The sequence below is a fragment of the Diplotaxodon limnothrissa genome, linkage group LG23, assembly GCF_057381915.1.
Source record: "Diplotaxodon limnothrissa isolate DT_005_m linkage group LG23, D_limnothrissa_male_GT1.1, whole genome shotgun sequence".
Classification (NCBI taxonomy): Eukaryota; Metazoa; Chordata; class Actinopteri; order Cichliformes; family Cichlidae; genus Diplotaxodon; species Diplotaxodon limnothrissa.
Window position 1 is genome coordinate 30,901,197 of NC_140617.1, and position 20,542 is coordinate 30,921,738.

At 41.4% G+C, this 20,542-nt stretch overlaps 1 protein-coding gene across 1 annotated transcript in view; it reads left to right on the plus strand.

Annotated features, from left to right (window-relative positions):
- The window catches only part of ncam2a (neural cell adhesion molecule 2a), a 460,352-nt gene that overhangs the window by 319,102 nt on the left and 120,708 nt on the right, over positions 1 to 20,542 (plus strand). Inside the window, exons 3-5 of the mRNA XM_085347241.1 lie at positions 6,018 to 6,224; positions 16,673 to 16,816; positions 19,221 to 19,358. Of these exons, the coding sequence (XP_085203367.1) occupies positions 6,018 to 6,224; positions 16,673 to 16,816; positions 19,221 to 19,358 (489 nt within the window). The remainder of the gene's footprint in view (positions 1 to 6,017; positions 6,225 to 16,672; positions 16,817 to 19,220; positions 19,359 to 20,542) is intronic.

The window sequence follows — 20,542 nt, forward strand, 5'->3', positions numbered from 1 at the left end:
ATAATAGTGTATGCATTTCTGGATGTGTATACTAAATATTTTCCTACGTGTGTGTGTGTGTGTGTGTGTGTGTGTGTGTGTGTGTGTGTGTGTGTGTGTGTGTATACACATTTTTACAAATTAAATAGTAAAAAAAAAAAAAAAAAAAAAAATAATAATAATAATAATAATAATAAAATATATAAAATATACAGAGTTGAATATGTGCAAAACAAGTGGCATTTATATACAGTGTGGAGTGCATAATGTTGAAGTTCCAGTAGTGAAGCTGAGGTGTCTATGACGTGTTCAGCAGTCTGATGGCCTGATGGAAAAAGCTGTCTCTCAGTCTGCTGGTACGGGACCGGATGCTGCAGAACCTCCTTCCTGATGGAAGCAGTCTGAACAGTTTATGGCTGGGGTGACTGGAGTCCTTGATGATCCTCCCCGCTTTCCTCAGGCAGCGCTTCCTGTAGATGTCTTGGAGGGAGGGAAGCTCACCTCCAATTATCCGTTCAGAGCACCGCACTACTCGCTGGAGAGCTTTGCAGTTGTAGGCGGTGCTGTTGCCATACCAGGTGGTGATGCATCCAGTGAGGATGCTCTCAATGGCACAGTGATAGAAGGTCCTGAGGATGCGGGGGCTCATGCCGAATCTTTTCAGTCTCCTGAGAAAGAAGAGGCGCTGCTGCGCCTTCTTCACTGTTTTGTTTGTGTGTACTGACCACGTAAGATCCTCAGCCAGATGTACACCAAGGAACCGGAAGCTGCTCACTCTCTCCACAGCAGCGCCGTTGATGGTGATGGGGGTGTGTACTTCTCTGCACCTCCGGAAGTCCACTATCAACTCCTTTGTCTTTGCGACGTTGAGGGTGAGATGGTTGTCTTGACACCAGTGGGTCAGGGCGCTGACCTCCTCCCTGTAAGCCGTCTCATCACCGTTGGTGATAAGACCCACCACTGTAGTGTCGTCCGCAAACTTCACAATGATGTTGGAGCTGTTAGTGGCTGTGCAGTCGTAGGTGTAGAGTGAGTACAGGAGAGGGCTCAGTACACACCCCTGTGGAGCACCAGTGTTCAGTGTGATGGGGGATGAGGTGATGCTGCCCAGTCTGACCACCTGGCGTCTGTCAGACAGGAAGCTAAGGATCCAGCTGCAGAGGGAGCTGCTCAGTCCTAGATCCTGCAGTTTCCTGTCCAGCTTCGAGGGAACGATGGAATTGAATGCTGAGTTGTAATCTACAAACAGCATCCTCACATACGTGTCTCTCTTCTCCAGGTGTGACAGGGCAGTGTGTAGTGTCAGGGCTATGGCATCATCAGTGGACCTGTTGTGGCGGTATGCAAACTGTAGAGGGTCCAGTGAGTCGGGTAGTGCAGAGCAGATGAAGTCCCTGACCAGCTTCTCGAAGCATTTGCTTACGATGGGGGTCAGGGCTACAGGTCGCCAGTCGTTCAATGAGGAGATGGTGGAGGATTTGGGTACAGGGACGACGGTGGCCATTTTGAAGCAGGCTGGGGCTACAGACAGAGAGAGGGAAAGGTTGAAGATGTGCGTGAACACTCCAGCCAGCTGAGCCGCGCATGACCTGAGGACGCGGCCGGGAATCCCGTCCGGACCAGTAGCTTTGCGTGCGTTCACCTTCCTGAAGCACTTCCGCACATCCTCCTCAGACACAGTGTGCGCACTGACGTCATCCGCGGTGCGCACACTGTCCGGTCTCATGGTGTTCGCTGTGTCGAATCTAGCGTAGAATACGTTTAGATCCTCACACAGAGAGGCCGTGGTCTGCGGTGTGCTGGTTTTCCCTCTAAAGTCTGTGATCGTGTTTAGTCCCTGCCACATACTCCGAGGGTTGTCAAACTGTTGCTCCACCCTGTCCCTGTACTCACGTTTGGCTGCTTTGATCGTCTTCCGGAGTTGGTAATGTGCGTGTTTGTAGTCCGATGTGTTCGCGGAGGCAAAGGCGGTGTTCCGTGGTGGATAAAGGAGGTGGATAAATGGGTGTTTAGGTGTGTGTTTAACCTCCCATGTGACTGAAGTGGCAGAGAGCCAGAACAAGTGTTGGCTGCTGCAGAAGACAGGAGACAGCTACAAAAGCAACCTCGGTAGCCTGCCGAGATCCAGCAGCTAATGTGTTTCTCCATGTTTTCTTCAGATAACCAAAGCAGGGAGGGCCACATCCCTCGTCCCAGTAGACCTGCATTTTCCCAGTGGCTAGACATTACAGAGTAGACAGAGATAGATATATAACCAATCATTTTGATACCAAGCGGCACACATAAACACGCTGACCGGTGAGATTCTTTCCCTGGTCAGCCTTTTACTCTGCTGCTATCTACTTCCCTGGAGACCTAAATCAATTTCTACCAAGACCCCAATGCCAGGTGCTGTGGGAATCTGAGAGTGTTTAGGCTTGTGCTCAGCTAATTTTGGCACCAAGAGGCCTCCTTAATCAATAATCTACCCTGTGCAGGAGCTGAGGAGATTGCTTCGGTATTTCTTTCAGCTGCTCTCTCACTGCCAAGGAGGACACAAAGCTTTCCGCTTGTCCCGGTTCCATCTGAAGGGTCACTTCTTTGTGATTTTCAGGATTAAGCTGTCATTCAATCACAGTGCCGCAGTAGACGTTTCGGTTAGAAAAAGTGATCATTGTCTTACCGCACAACATTTAGAAGAGACGGTCATTGTCTTCCAGCAGAAATCAGTAATAACACCAGAGATTATGCAGATTTTCAGAGCTGTTCGACAGAAAATTTCCACAAGCTATTCATGCAGTTGTAAAGACGCACAGAGGGGAGGCAGGGCTGAGCGTGAAAAACAGGGCATCACGCTCTGCACTCCTGTCTTCTCAGATCATCTGTGAAGCAAATGGCCTGTCACCACACTAGCTGCATCAGTGTGAGCATATTTAACTGTCTCTGCTGTCAACAGACTGTAAAATGGAAAGTGCTGATAACGTTGGGATACTAACAGGTATAAAGAGACGGCCGCGGGGTGCTAGACGCTTATCTGCTCCCCACAAGCCTCCGGTCGGAAAGCCCGGGACGCTTGGTGCTGTAATGTGATTTGAGCAACACTCGTGTTTGATTGCCTCATCAGATTTGTTGGCTTTGAAACTAATGAGCAGCACACGCCAAGCACGCAACGCTGATGGTTGTTGGAAACATGTGATGATGATCGGAGTTGGGGTATGTAAGCTGGAGCCGGCGTTTTGGAAGCATGGATATCAAGAGGGAACTTTGTTATCATGTACCTTCTTGTGTTTGTGAGCCATTAAAATAGATTTTTATCTAAGCTCTATGCTCTTTTTATAATCCGCATATTTCCCTAGCAAAAATCCAGTCATACCTGAAGCCATCCCCTCACAGTTACTCCTGCCTGTTGTGAGCTGAGCCATTGCAGGCCTCTGATGCAGGCTGCTGTGCACCTGAATGATAAAAGCTTTGCTCAAGGGCATCTTACAGACAGTAGCAGAGAGGGGGGGAAAGGGAATTCTGACTGTCTGCTTTCTACTCCCTCTTTCTGAGGGGTCATACTGCCATTTTTCTATTATGATATGATATAACAGTGTCTGCCATTTCTATTCTTCCTCTATCTTTTGTTTCCTAACTGGACAAGCCTCTGTCTGTATCCTCTCTTGTTCCAGTCTCTGCCTGATTGATGGGCCAAGTAATGGCCCTCCACACTGACACTTTTATTTGCAGAATTTACAGGCAAGCAGCACCTGCTGCGGGCAGATGGTTCTATCATCTCCTACAGTAGCCAGATGAGTTCATGTTTCACAAGGTACATATGGGCGCCATTTTAATCAGAATTCAGGTTAGCTTTTCAGCAGGCCTACTGCTTGCACCCATGTTTAAGAATCTATCCGTGTTTGCAATCGTAGGAGTGCTGTGCATAAACACAGGAACAAGAGTGGAATTTATGGACTGCATATGTCCCTGTTCCTGTACAGAGTTATTAGCTATGTAAATCCAAGATTATGACATAATCATGTAATTTCAGCCCGTCTGTTCGCTAAACTAGTTCCAGCAACGACAGTAGATGGTCCTCAGCTCTGCAGAGCAAACCAAACAGTACCAAGAAAGTACTCACATGTAATATCTAATGAAATAAAGGGTATTCAATTGGGATTTTGACCCCCTGCGTCATTTTTACTATATGAAACCTAACACTTGTTCTTTAATGATTTCAAAAAGTAATGTTCATTTTTCCTCATGTTTGCTCATTGCATCATGTTTTTTCACAAGTTTTCTTGTGCTATATTTGTGGATGTTTCACTACATCCAAACAGGATGAAACCGTCGCAGATTCTGTGGAAAAAAAAGGTGTGCTTATTTTAGCATAAAAATGGCAACCAAGACAAGTCATGGGCACTTTCAGTTTGCCAGGTTGTGTCGAAAACCGAGTGTGGACTATAGGAAGACAAAGAGCTTTGGGTTTTGGTGGCATGGATGGAGCCACAGAATCACTGTGATACTTTGGTTAAATCAGTATTTCTGGATACAGTTCAAAAACCAAATCATCTGTCAACTAAATTCAATTTTACTTATGCAGAATGAAATCACATTAGTAGTTGCCTCAAGGCACTTTATATCGTAAGGTAAAGATGCTACAACAATACAAAGAAAACCCCAACAATCAAACTGCCCTCTATTAGTTAGCACTTGGCGACAGTGGGAAGGAAAAAATGCCTTTTAACAGGAAGAAACCTATGGCAGAGCCAGGCTCAGGGAGGGGCCATACATCTCCTGTGACCAGTTGGGGGGTGACGACAGTTACTTAGTTACGCTAACCTGCCATCACAATCAGACCTGTTCACATTTAGATGATGAAAACCAATAGAAATACCAACAGAAATATTTCTGTTGGCTTATTTGATGAGAGAGAAGCGTCTTATTATATTTTGTCTCCAGATGCACACCGTTCTAATGATGAGGACTTTGAAGATCCATCTTCTAATAGCTCATCTCTCCCCTAGTTATTCATTTACCCAGGGTTAAATAACCAAGAATGAGTTTTGGATCTGCCAAACGAAGCAGTTGAGTTGCTTCAGTCTAGGCTCAGTGAGGAAAACCTCTTCCTAGCAACCAGATTTTCTTTTTGTAGGCATCATGTGAAAAGTCTTTGAAATGGTTGATGCCTTTGACTATTGTTTTGATGCTGAATGTCTTTTGGGTACAATGGGCTGTTCATTGACAGGTCAAAAGCAAGCTTAAGATGTGCCCTACAGCATAATGGCAATTACTTTGCACCCATACTAATTGATCATTTTGTCCAGTTAAAAGAAACCTACAAAAATATGAAAATTGTACTGGAGAGGCTGAATCACATTTTATGAATCAGCTGAAAATACGTACAATAATTGGACCACTTTGTTGTTTTGATGCTTTGATATTTTTGAACTCTGATAATAATGACTAGTTTCCAGAAAACATTTTTAAGCAGGTCTGAAGCAGCTTGCAGCCTTCATGTTTTCAATTAAAATAATTAGTTGATTTTTATTTCAACATAACTGTAAAATTCAAGTTAACTTTAATGTTAGTTGCTGTGGAGCTACCTGGACTACTCCATTTTCGGTTTGTGGATGCTTCAGTTGTAAAAGTTTCACTCTGTAAAAGCTTGTTTTTACAGAGTGGGTGGGGACACAGTTGTGAGCAAACTTAGTTATCTGCTACAGGTCTTCCGGTATAGCCATGCCAAGTAAATGGTACTCAAAGGCAATCTGGTATATTTTCACAAGCAATCTTGAGGCTTTAAACTGCTGAAACTGTTGCAGCTTCTTCTCATTGGATTCATTTTGAAATACATAAAGCTGCTGAAGGTCAAGAAGGTGCAAAGTATGCACTTAAAACTGCCCTCTTTATAGATCTCATGTGTGAATGTGAGTAATCATGAAAACTGCTCTTTCTCAACGAATGAATGTAAACATTATGCTGTTGTGACATAATCTTTACTTTGCCGGTCTAACGGAGTAAAATACACTCCTTGTAATCAGTTTATTTGATATATCTCCTTCTCTCTCTGCTCCTAGCTATCGGCGAGCCGGTCAAGTTGGAGTGGTATAACCCCCAGGGCGAGCGCATCGTGGCCTCTAAGCGAATGGCGCTCCACACAGAAGCATCCAGATCCAAGCTCGTTATTTATAATGCCATCATCGAAGATGCGGGTATCTACCGCTGCCAGGCCATCGATGTCAGTGGTCACACTGAGGAGGCCTCCGTTGTGCTGGAGATCTACCGTAAGCTTGATAACACACACACTAGCTGACACATTTACCCACAGATGCTCTGTGTTTGCTTCCTAAGGAGATTGGAACATAAGGACACGAAGAGAATAAACATCTCACATTAGCTTTTGATCACCAGGACAACCAGCTGATTCATATTCTCTCTACCCTCTCCACAGCCACAAGCTGCGTTAGCTCTCTGTGTGTGCACATGCATCTTAGAAACCTAAGATTTCTAAGATGCATGTACCTTTGACTTTGTGTGTGACTGTGTGAGTTAGACTGATTCTTGTGATTAAATTATAATGACGGCTAGCAATGCCACAGGATTTAGATCCTGTCAGGAATAATGAGAGATCGGGCACTGACTTACCTGCCTTGCTGACCAATCACTATTTCCTGGGAAAAAACTTAATGTTTTGCCCAGGAAATAGTGTTGGTGTTTATAGACCTTTTTTTTTTTTTTTTTTTACTGATTCCATTCTAGCAGTAATCAGTGAATTTGCATCTTTAAATTGTTGTTCAGCAAGACATCCGACTGAAACCCCACTAGCTTATTGCTGTGATTTAATTTAGAAATAAAACGAGAAAAACATGTTGGTTTCACTAAGATCATCTCCTGGAGCAGGGAGCTTTGTGCAACTTAGGGAAAATTACAATGTAGATCTAAAAAACACAAACACATGTTTTATGCGGATTTAAGTGGAAAGGAATTCAAGCTAACAAAGCCTGACAGGCATAAAATAGCATTTTTACACCAATAAAGTGATTCCCAGAACTATTAGCTGGAAACTTGGCATATGTGCGGTGTGTACTTAAACAGTTTGGGGACATTGGACAAGTGGAGGACAAAAGAAGTGTCAAGCCTAAAAACAACTATCTACAGCAGATGAACTGTGTCTAAAAGTCATGTCCTTAAGAAAAGGACATAAATAAGAAAAGACCAGCAAAAACCCAACACAGGACCTGAGAGATGCATCTAGCCCTTCAGCTGATCCATCCACTGTTCACTGAAACATCAGGAGAAAGTATTTCAGTGGAAGGGTGGCTGTCAAGGAAGGGAAACTGGGAGAAAAGGCTGATTATCAGTGGCAACAAGTCTGATGGCGCGATGAATCCAAACTGGATATTTTTGATTCAGAAATCATCAGTTTATAGAGAAGAATTCAAGTGACAGGTACAACAGTGAGGAGGCTCTGTCATGGTTTGAGGCTGCGTTTCAACCACCGGTGTTGGAGATCTTGCCAAAATTGATGAATTATAAAGACAGAACTGTATCATCAAATTTTGATCAACCATGCAGTGCCATCTGGAAAGTGTTTCATTAGCATTAGTTTTGTTTTTTTTGTTTTTTAGCAGGAAAATGATCCCAAATGCACTACCAGTGTAATAAAAGCACACCTGGATAGAAAAAACACAGTGGTACACTATCAGTCGTGGATCGGCCTCCCCAGAGGGCCCGGTGGCGCCAGTGTCCGGCAGCTTCGCCTCTGTCAGTGCGCCCCAGGGTGGCTGTGGCTACAATGTAGCTGCCATCACCTGTGTGTGAATGGGTGGATGACTGGATGTGTAAAGCGCTTTGGGGTCCTTAGGGAGTAAGTAAAAGCGCTATACAAATACAGGCCATATACTGTATCTATGGCTGTATCTGTGTAGAATTAGTATTAGCCTGCTATTCAAGAGAATTTGGTGTCAAATCAAGGTGTGAAGTCATTTAGTGGAACACTTTAAAGTGGGTTATAGAAATCCAAGTTTTTTTATTAGTCTATTGACAAAATGCTTGCGAGAGCAGGGTTCATATTAAAAAAAAAAGATCATAGGTAGAACTCTCTCTGTTCGCAAGTGAGAGGACAAAGATTCCAAAAGCTACAAGCACAAAAGATAACATAAGAGCCAAGTGACCTCTGAGGTGTGAGTCTTTGATCAGGAGTCTACACAAAGTTTAATTGGAGAAAACGTACATGGATTTGATTCCAGAGCTCACTCACACACACACAGTTATATGTACACACACTCGGGAAATCATCACCTGCTGTGTGGCTGCCTTTTCATCCTCTCCCAGCGAACCATTAGGGGAGACATCACAGCTTCAATCACACCTGCCACCACTCAGCCTTTGCCTCATTCAACACATAACCAATTCCCCAAAATCATTGTTTCCATGGTAACCAGGCATCACTCACTGTGGTCCTCAGTGTAGATTCCATGAGCAGCAGGCGGATGAAAACCACCCTAAAATCCAGCCAGGTGTTCTGCCAGCGCACAGTCGGAACAGGCGAGGACTCCTCTGCACGGTGCACAGACCTGCGTGCTGCAACATGTTCTACATGAAATTCATGACCTGTGGGAGACCAAGTGTTGACATCTTCTCCGCAGTTGCTGACTTCTCTATGATGGCCAGATGTAATCATGCAGCACGGATTGTCAGATCAGTTTGGAATTAAAAGCTGGTCCACAGTCTGATGAACAAAGCAGTAGCTAGCAATGAGTTAGTGGCCAATCTTGTGCTAACTCACATTAAATTTAGTACACACATGTTCCCTGAGATGGCAACTAATTAATTCAGGGATCCTCTGATTCAGTTTTTTCCACCAAAGCCACAGTGAGGTTAGTATTTCTAATTTTAATTAGAACTGTAAAATCTAAAAGCAAATCTTGCCATGAAATTTTGACATTTGAGTCCTAAACAACAAGAAAAGTTAAGTAACCAATTTGCTTTTTATCTATAGTCATTTCAAAATTTGTGCTTCTTATGCACCATGGTTTATGGCCAATTAGCTACAGAAAGTGATACTTGGGAAATTTTAGCAAGATAACATATTTAACACTGATGCTCTCCATAAGAACATTATCTGGTTAGCATGTACATTTGTCAACGTGAGAATGTAGCATGCTAGGATTGCCATTTAAGCAAAAACATTGCTGTTCTGTGTGCTGTGCCTGCTAGCTTGATTTCTGTTAGTACTCCAGTGTAATGCAGTATGGTTGCTACTATATTAGCACTACTGTTTGAGCCACTCCTTTTTTTTTCATTTTCTGAACAAGTAGCTAGTCATATTTGTGGAGGTTTTTCAAAGTTGTCTTTAGTGACTGCCAATAAGCTACCGTATTCTTAAGGGAGAGAAATAGGGTAAATTACAAAGAAACAGACTGAAAATGAGTTGCAACAGGTCTTATGGACTGATGAATCCAATCGTGGTGTTGGAGATCTTGTGAAACTGATGGAATTACAACCACAGAAATGTACCATCACATTTTGATCCAACATGCAATACCATCTGGAAAGTTTCTGGTTGGCAAAAATAATCCCAAACACACTGGGAATTCAGTAAAATCAAAGCTGCATAGAACAACACACAAAGGAACACTATCAGTGATTGACTGGCCTCCCCAGAGCTCGGACCTCAACATTATTAAAGCAGCATGGAATCATGTTGGCAGATGAACAGTTAAACTTTGAATGTCATTCAAGAAGCCTGGAGAACTCAGTCAGCTGTCACATTTCGTGAATGTATGCAACTTCTTTAACAGTAAATTCTTCTGCTAATGAAGAATGACGACATGCAAGGTCACATGTAACACATGTTATCTAGCTGTTAGCTAGGTAGCATAGTAATTGTCATTCTCATGTCCTTTTACTCACCGAAAATAGTTAGTAATCCCTCCTCTGTTGCCAACTAAAATGGAATCCATTAAGGCCTATAATAGTGTTCCACCCTCCACACCATCAGGGTATTTATATTGTACTGCAAGCAGTTTACCTGTACTTGTTAGCATAACCAGACTTATGCAGTCAAAATAGTATAAGTAATGTAAGCATCAAAGTGATTCTTATTTCAAGATAAACCCTTTACTGTCACAAAATCATGAAAACCTATTTTGGTGACAAAAGCCGCAACATCAATTAGCTGGTGTAATATGGTGCTGTTTTCAACTGTATTCAGTGACAGAAAATTCATAGTCATTATAGAGTGAGCCAGTACAATGTCTAAGCCTTTCATTTCCTGTTAGTTTATTAATGGACAACGCAATAATGCTGCACAAGCTCATTTTCCAAAACCAGCTAATTTGGCCAGAACACACAGAAACAAATCTGTCTCACATTTGAGGCAGGTCCAGGGAAATTGGCTCGTCAGCTTATCAGACAGTTATCTTTGCAGTGATGTGTCTACGAACGACAGCAAAGAAACTCCAGAGTACTGAGTACATTCTCAATTCGCCAGTGTCAAGTGTGCAGTAGAGTGTTACTCCAGAGAGGATGTTTCCCTTACTGATTCTCTTGTAGAGCAGCACGACTACAAAAGAGACAGGAAATGGATACAAACAGAAGGAACAAGTGACACCAGAATGTTCAAACCTGAGAGGGAGGCAGAGGGGGAGAAAGCAGATTTTGCAAATAAAAAGAACACATATGGAGGGGAGGGTGGATGATAAGAAGCCAACGGAGTGAATGACAAAATCACGCAAAGGCATCCTTGAAGTTAATGAAGACACTGAGATGCCAGACACGTTCACAGGCGGAGGATGCAGCCGGGGAGTGAAAGCTCATTTTGGGGAGCAGCCTGGCATAAATCACAGAGCAAAATGCTAATGCTGAAGCCTCACTAAGGGAAGGGACTGATAGAGGAGCTGTAGCTGATTTATTCACACCCTCACAATATAGCATGCAGGTGATAGCAGGTGGTTGCGGCGCTAGCAGAGCCAGCCCGAACACACATCAAAAGCCAAGGAAAGTGGGGTTCGACGAGAGCTCGCATGAGATCTTTGTGGGGAAATGCTGGTCCAAGAACGGCGTCCTCGTAAAACACCCAATGTTTGCCAGGAAGAGGACACAGCTTTAAACAAGCACCAAGGGGAACCTATTAAAGAATGCTGAAACCAAGATGGAGTGAATCAAAGCCTGCCTGTGCTTTTGTCAAATTTTGCAAACAGTAAGGCTGCAGAATAACTCTGCTCATTGATTCTTTTATAACTGGCAGCAAGTTAAAGCGAGTTACTTTTTGCTGTCACCTGGTGCTGTTTCATCACACTTGCCTTATCTGTGTCCCAGAAAAACAGTCAAGGAGGGATTAAGCTTTTGCTTTGTTTGATTTTCAGAGTAAAAGCTCATCGTCAGTTTGCACTGTGCATAATTTTTCTCCTGCGTGTCTTTCCAAATGCTTTCGGTGGGAACCAATGGGCATTATTTAACATGACAGCTATGCTTAATAACGTGGTTGTTGTGCACACAAGGGTTGTTATTGAGAATTCAAGCACTGAATGTCAACAGTGAATGTGTGCACGCTGGGTTTGTATAATATTATAGTTTTGAAATAGTCCTATGGATAGCAGTGTTGGTCTGTCACACTGACACAATGATGTCACCTGTTGTATGTGAAGTCCTGTTAAGACACCTCAAACTCTGGGTTTTTTATGTTTGTAGTGTCTTGGATGAGGTGGATCTGATTGGCAAACTTCACATTCGCTGGTTCTTCAGACATGGAAGGAATGCTCGCCTTCTATCCTGTCTGTACCCATATGGAAAAGATACAAACTTTATAAGATTTATATATATCTGTCTTGTGTAAAACTTGTATGAAAAGCATATAAGAGTGAAAACAGATATAAGATCCCTTGAAAAATTATATAATGAAACTTGTATGTTTTGGATACTTACTAAAACAATGTATGAAAGTAATGAGAAAGTGGCCACTTTCATGAGTAAATCATGTAAGTTTTTACTATTTCTTTTCCATATGTGTAGTCTGCAGAGATGGGCAGTAACGCGTTACTTGTAACGCGTTACTGTAATCCGATTACTTTTTTCAAGTAACGAGTAAAGTAAGGGATTGCTATTGCAAAAACGGTAATTAGATTACCGTTACTTTCCCGTAGGAACGCTGCGTTACTGCGTTACTAAAACCGTGATTTTTTTGCGAGAATGTCTCATGACAGTGATGTAAACGAGTGCCACGTTCGTGACAACAGCTGTGTGCAGATCAACAATGGATCATTAATGAGTGCAGGAGAGAGTATGAGCATGCAGCGTTTAAAGTAGAGATGGACCGATCCGATATTACGTATCGGTATCGGTCCGATACTGACCTAAATTACTGGATCGGATATTGGAGAAAAATAAAAAATGTTATCCGATCCATTAAATATCACGAAAGCACCTCACAAAACTTGCAACACGCCGTAACTCACCTCAGAACGTCGGAGCAGTATGCATCACGTGATAGAGCGGCTGTGGCATGCGGGACCTGTCGGTGGTCTGGATAGCATTTGGAGCTTCGCTAGCAACCCGGCATTTCATCTCCGACAAAGTTATCCCCGAGAGAAGTAAAGCAAGTGTGTAAGTCCATCTCTGAATGTTTGTAAAGCATTCCTGCATTAAGCTTAACAAGCGACTGCCTCTTCTTGCTGCTACTTCAATCATGAAACTGATCAATGATCAGCTGATTGGCTTTTCTGTCGCTAGTCCATCTCTCTTGTTTGTTTTTGGCCCACTTTGCACCAGAATGAGGAAACCAGCGGCTGAACAACAGCAGCACGTTTAAGCTTGATAAGCTGTTGTTAGAATTTATTTAATATTACTTTCTACACCAGGATCTTTTTCTACGTAGCTGACGCTGGTAACTGTGCAGGGGCGGATCTAGCAAAGTTTAGCCAGGGGGGCCGATAGGGCATGAACAGGGAAAAGGGGCACAAAGACATACTTTTCTTTCTTATTCTCATTTAAAATGTCTAGCTTTTAATAAATAATTATCTGTTTTTTAATTTTAATTAGTTTTAATTTGATGTAAAAGGAATAGAAGTCAATTACTGTATATAGTGACTATTAAGTCTAATATATATACCCTAGTAAGCTATAGTACTTTTTCCTTTGGGAAGGTACCATCTGTGCAGTCTGCAATTTTGTTGAAGAAAGATGTTGAATCTATTTAATATTTCTTGAAAAATAATTGATTTCTGTGCATTTTTTTTCACACTGCATCAAATTAAGGTTGATTACGTTGATTAAGCATCATGAGGTGGAGCGTGAGGGGTGGTTCCCTATTTTTTATTTATTTATTTTTGTTGTTGCTGGGAGTTGGAACCCTATTAGTTAGGTTGCTTAATATTTACGCTAAGTACTCTTTAAAATACCAGAATAGGGAGGATGGTGTAGGTTTAAGTTTATTAGATTGATCAGTATTGCTGAACTATGAAATTTTTTTTTTTTGCATACAGGTATAACAGAATAGCTTTAGTGTAGTTGTTGTTTTAAACTTGAGTATGAACTTATACAAAATGCAGCAAGATATTTAAAAAAAACTGTTTTGTTGATTAAAAAACACTATATCGGATTCATATCGGTATCGGCAGATATCCAAATTTATGATATCGGTATCGGACATAAAAAAGTGGTATCGTGCCATCTCTAGTTTAAAGCGTGGAAGTACTGACCTTACTTTAAGTTTGATTCCATAAAAAGTGACAAAAACATTAGTGTCCGTTGTGCGTGGGAAGGAAATTTCTTTTTACAGCGAAAAAACCCCCTAAACTTCCAAGCAAACACCGAGTGCGCTACGACGTAATGAGAAATTCACAGAGAAACTCGCGGATTCTTCCACTGACCGCTGCGGCACACCTGCACCAGGGCAAACCTCCGCCTACCCTACTCCTGCTTTACAGGTGAAAATAGAGCAACAGGACCGCTAGTCTTTGACTTTATTTATTTCCTGCTGTGTTTTACTTGCATCTATTTGAAAGAGAGAGTGTAAACACACAAAAAATATATATTTTATGTGCTGGAATGTGCAGAAAATAGCTTTAAAAATAGGGGGCAGGGATAGCTCAGTAGGTAAAGTGGTCGCCCCATGATCGGAAGGTCGGCGGTTTGAATCCACTTAACGGCTACCCTGAGGTACCCCTGAGCAAGGTACCGTCCCTACACACTGCTCCCCGGGCGCCTGCTTAGTGGGCTGCCCACTGCTTCACTGAGTGAATGGGTCAAATGCAGAGAAAAACAAGTAATTTCCCCATGGGGATCAATAAAGTATCCATTATTATTATTATTATTATTATTAAATGTTAAACAAATTTCTTCCAGTCAGAGAATGTTGCATATAATTAAATTTTTGCTTGATGCATAAAGTTAAAAGATTAAAACTAATAAAACAAGTTTTAAAAAGGGACTTTTCCATTTGATTACATTTTGTATGATGGGTTATGTAGAAAAAGTAGAATTGGGCTGAAAGATCTATCGCTTTATCACCTATTCAGGTTGTAAATCGTGTTTTTAAAAAGTAACTAAGTAATTAATTACTTTTGAAAATAAGTAATCAGTAAAGTAATGGGATTACTTTTTGGGGGAAGTAATCAGTAATTAGTTACTGATGACCTTTTTCAAGTAACTTGACCAACACTGGTAGTCTGTCATCCCTTTGTTGGTTTGTTGATCCAAAAAACTGGACGATTTGGAAGATTCCCAAAGAAAAAAATAAATAAAAACAAAAACCCCAAAACATTGATGTCATACTCAGAATGAATTGGCAGTCGTTCTTAACTAATCTTATGTTAAATCTGTTTAACTCAGATTTGTTGTTGCACCCAATAAAACATTGTGGTAACATGGTTTATATATATAAAAAAAACAGTTTGTCATAGTGGAAAAATTATGTTCTTACTCTCTTTCATTGCTGTTTTTTTTTTTTTTTTTTACTGTGGAGCCAGGTGATGCAATACCATAGAGCTGTGGCTAATTTAGAATGACCACTTAAGCTAGTCGTCAGCCTGAATTGGAAGCCATCTGCTGGGCAATGTCAATGCTAATCACTGTACCGCCACACCACCCGCCGCCAATTATTGGATAAGAAGTAGGATGGGTGGTTACATTTGCAAAAAAGATCAAATGTTCACTTAAATTATGAAGTTATTTATAATTTAAGTGCTGCACTAGGAACTAGTGCAGGGGTGGGCGACTCCAGGCCTCAAGCGCCGGTGTCCCTGCAGGTTTTAGATGTGTCCTTGAACCAACACAGCTGATTTAAATGGCTAAATTAGCTCCTCAACATGTCCTGAAGTTCTCCAGAGTCCTGGTTATGAACTAATCATGTGATTCAGGTGTGTTGACCCAAGGTGAGATCTAAAACCTGCAGGACACCGGCCCTCGAGGCCTGGAATTGCCCACCCCTGAACTAGTGGATAGCAGCTATTAAGTCATCCATATCAGCGTGTTGTTTTTTTTTTCCCATTTCTGCAGAAATGTGATAATGTGGTGCTTCTGTGCTAAAATCACAGATGGCTTTTTTTCCTTACCATCAAATCCGTTTGCAAATTAGGCTATAAATTGATTCAGATGTGCTACTTGACTTCATGATTTCAGATAATGGCTGCATTTTTTCTTGTATACTTACAGGCTACGTCCACACGTACACGGGTATTTTTGAAAACTGAGATTTTCCGTTTTCGTTTTAAAAAATAATCACATCCACACGTAAACGCAGAAATGAAGGAAAACGCTGCTAGGAACATGCCAAAGCAACAGGTGGCGATATATTCCTAACCGTGTAGAAATGTTGGCCAATCAGAAGTCTAGAAGCCTCGGTGAGAAATAGTAAACAAGGATGGGGCAGAGAAGCAGAACCTAGTGGTATGTATGGAGGGACAGTAACTGTGTGTGTATATGTAAGCATTTAAACACTGCAGAGAGTACAAGTAACAGTAATAGTATTGTAGAAATTCATTTCACCGAAACAATAACGTGGCGCACAGTGTGACGTCAAAAAAGGCTCACACCTTTGACGCTGCGTTTTCTGCGTTTCTCCGTTTCTCCATTTTTCTCATCCACACGTAAATGCAAAAACGGAGTTTTCAAAAATATCCACCCTAGCCGGAGTTTTTAAAAATCTCTGTTTTCAGTGACCGAAAACGCCGTTTACGTGTGGACAAAAGGTGCAAACGCATAGAAAACTCTGCGTTTTCAAAAATACCCGGGTACGTGTGGACGTAGCCACAAATTCAAGAGTTGTATTCTCGAAACAAAAAAAGCTGTTGTACCTTTGAAGGGACTGTTCTTGCCTAGCCACAAGATGAGCAGCTAGTAGGTCACCCTAACACGTTAACCCATATTATCAAGAAATACAGCAAAGTACTTTAAAATGTCAAACTCCTTCCTCACAGGATACAGCCAAGATTAAGACAAGTGGAAGGAAACAATTTTTTTAAAGCCCTAACTTTATGTTCTGTCTCCAAACAGTCATAGTTAACTCATTCACTGCCACTGACGTCTATAGCCGTCAATTGCAGTGAATGAGTCAATGGGTTTAACTCATTCACTGCCAATGGCTGGCAGTGAATGAGTTAAGAGGGCAGTAAAAGCGCAACAATTTCTGCTTATTTTCCTTTTGATGTTCAGACCTGCAATAAATTGTCTGTTCTGAATGCTCAGAGAGGGGGAAAAAGCTGTTCAATCTCCATCTTGTTTGATCTTGCAGAGAGGCTGACATTCCAGGATGTTCAGTCACCGCAGGAGTTCCGCTATGGTGAGACAGCAGAAGTTGTGTGTGATGTCATTAGCTCCCCGGTGCCCGTGGTGGTGTGGTACTACCAGGACAAAGAGATCACTGAGGAGCACCACAGTAAGTTTTGCCCCCCCTGATTTCACGTATAGACTTTTTTCATTACATTTCTTGGTTTTGTTCTTTTGTTTTTTTTAATTGCCGTGGGAAATTACATCCTACTGCTCTGTCATTTGCAGTGACCAAACAAAGAATGGCTTGTTAGGTTAGCTCAAAGGTATTCAGAAGGCCTCAAGATCAGGGACACAATATAAAGTTATGTTTTGGGATGTGAAGTCTGAATTACAGTAGGTAATCAAAGATCAGTATCAATGACTGTTCTTTAAAAGTAATTGAGTTGTAATTGCCCAAACTTTGAGAGGCTATATACTGTAAAAATATAAATAAAAGTAGAATCCAAAGTTTTTCAAATCTTGTGAGCACAAAACAGAAAACATATCAAGTGTTTAACGTGAGAAAAATGCACCATTCTAAGGAAAATATTTGCTCATGTTCAATTTGGTGGCAGCAACTAGTCTCAAAAAAAGCTGCAACAGGGGCGACAAAGGGCGATTAAGTAATGCTAAAAAGAAACAGCTGCAGGAACATTTTTCATGTGATTAGGTTAACTGGTAACAGGCCAGTAGCATATATAATATAATCCTGGTAAAGGTTTTTGTCCACTGAGAGTAGTAAAGAGCAGTTTTCTACTTTATGCATGAATACATGATACATCGTTCCTGTCAATGGTCACGCTGATTGAGTTGCACGCCCACAAATGTGCAAAGTCCCAAGGAGAAGAAGATGGCTAACAAAACAGAAGTAGGAGCCTCCAGTGCTGAAAACTACCTGCCTAATAACACACAAATATTTAACTGTATTAGGCTAGTGCGTGACCAATACAGGAGACCGATAGCGGTATTCAGTATTTTTTTTCTTTCAGACACACAGAAATACAGTTTCCTGGCATTGGTTATATGTCGTTATTCATTTTCTCATCCTCTGGCTAAATCTGCTTAAGTTATCTGTTTTTTGTTTATAAGCATATAATGTATCTGTTTAATCTTGTGTTAAAGGTAAATTCCTGTTAAAAAAACAAAACAAATATATATATATATATATATATATATATATATATATATATATATATATATATACACATACATATATTGTTTTTAAGTGTGAAATGCTTTTGATCAAATCATCCCAAAGTCTCTAGTCAAAGAAAGTACTTGGATAAAGTACCACTGCTTAAGTGTGAATAGTCAGTGTGTATAGTGATATTGAATATTTTAGTAATTTATGGTAATAATAAAAGTTGCATGTGAGTGATAATCTCAAAAGGATTGCATGACGAATGTAAATATGCCAAAAACACTTAATTATTGAGAGGAAAAAAAGCTTGTCAGTCTCAGCCTGCCCAACTGTTTCCCTCTCTCGGTCATTGAAAAGGCTCACTAATGTGGCAAAAATTCAGGTCTCTGGGAAATGCTATTCCCTTCTTTTGTGTGGATTCACAATAAGACAAAAGTCTAAAATTCTATGAATAGAAACCCCATCAGCCCCGGAGGGAGGCGTCTAACTCAGACAGAGACGATGTTAACAAGCAGCTGAGAGGACGGATTATTGAGCAGTTGGATAGCGACATTCGAAGATACCGCTTCCCATGAGATAAAATGCAAACCCACACCCTGCATCTTTTGGGAAAAAGCCAGCTAATGGGTGTATTTATGTGGCACTATTGTCTATCATCTTCCATCCTATTCGAGGGAAGGCTGATGTATGTCATTTATGAAGCTCTTTCTGGTAATACCACCCTTTTCAGCGCTAATAGTGCTAAATGTCAGAAGAGTAGTCTACTTAATATTAAAAGAAAAGAAAGATTCACTTTCAGTAACAGTCTTCCCTGATAGAAAGCAGGTGCTGCAGACTAGGACTCATTATTTTCGTCTTCGCCTCTTCCCTGATTTACAACTCTCTACACCGCTTCCCCGTCCTCCTTCCAGACAAAACACATGCCTGAACAGATTAGAAAAAGTGACCCCTTGAATCTGTCACGGTTTTTAATTGAAATTCAAATCTTCAGCAGCAAGGTAATGATGAAACATGGAGAAGAATGTTTTTTTTCCTTTAATCATTTCACTCTAATTACGCTTCGTGGTTATAAATATATTTGCTTGGGAGAAATGAGATAGAGGCCCGAGCAATCCCGGCCAATCTCCCAGTGGCCACAATAGGAGACTGTGTGGAACTGTAATTGCGCAAGTGTTTATCTGTGTGGACTTTATCAGGTAAATGTGCTGAAGAGAAGATTGACAGTCTAACTACTGAAGAGTGGAGATGGCAATTTTCTCCCGCTGTTTTTCTAACTTTCCTATCTCGCTTCTCTCCCTATCGTATGCTGTTTTTCTTTTGTTATTTCCACTCTCCCCTTCTGCCTTTCTCCGGCTGTCCTTCTGTCCTCCTTTTCACGTGTGCTGTGAAGGCAGGTTCCAGGTGTTGCCAAACAACAACCTGCAGATCCATCAGGTGACCAAGGCTGACGAGGGTGTGTACCGCTGTGAAGCCAGCGTAGAGGCACGCGGGGAGATCGATTTTGTGGACATTGCAGTGGTGGTCAATGGTGAGTGAGGATTTTTTTAACATTTACTTGAATTCGTGATGACATTCTGATGTACAACAATAACAGATTGTTTAAGGTTATTTCCAGGATTTTATGGACAAGAGCAATGTTGAGGTCTAGCTGCCAACGGACCACAATAACCAAGATTTCTGCAGTAAAAAATCAAGTGTGGTCTACTGGCATCTTCAGGGAGGACACAAAACTAAAATCAGGGTAAATGGGCAAGGACGTGCAGACTGAGATTCAGTTCACCCAAATAAAAAATATCCATAGTGCTAAAATCTTTGTTTTTCCTAATAGTCAGTGTAATGGCTACAAAACAGCTGATAGTTTAGTGCTGTAAAGTCTGAACATACATACAGATCTGGCACAGTCCTGCTTGTTTAGCAGTTGGAAAGTTGTTGTAGATTAAAATAGACACATTGCTGATACATGCTGACATATCGGGGTGCCAGAACTTCAGTGCAATTTAACAGTGACGGTTTTGTGTGGATCTGTGCTCAGTATAGCTTGACAGTTGGGGAATTTGTCAGTGACAGATTGGGAAAAGTTTAGCAATGTGGATAGCAAGCAAAATTAGCTTTTTTAATGGATTAGGACGATGGAGGGATTCCCCTGCTGTAATTTCTGCCTCAGCGTTTCCAAGGGTGTGCTGGAGTTATAACATTGGTAGAATTTTAAACTCGATACCAGTAACCAGGAAAAAACAAATCACAAAAATTATGAGGCCTTTAAAACAAAAGATTACAACAGCAAAGAATAACAAGGGCAACACTGTGTTGTGTATATCTAAAGTGTCCAAATATCCAAGTGTAGTAACACAGGTATAAGATACGGTAAAGCACTCTGGAACACTCTGGAAATACCGCCCTTGCTTGACTTACCCCCCAATAGATGGTTATTAAAGGAATTCAGCTGTACCCATTCCAGTTACAGATCCCCCAACGAGTTCGGTATTGTTATTTTTCATCATAACCCCTCTGAACTGAGATTGGGTAATTTGTGTGACTGTTGGCTTCCTTGGATATAGTAGCTGTGTCCAAGGGTTCCTCTACAGGATTAAATCCGGATTCCTGGTTACTCATGGCCACGATGGCACGCACATAAAGTACCATCAAGAGATGATTGGGCAGATATTTAGTTTAATTCAATTCAGTTCAGTTCGAATCAGTTTTGTTTATATA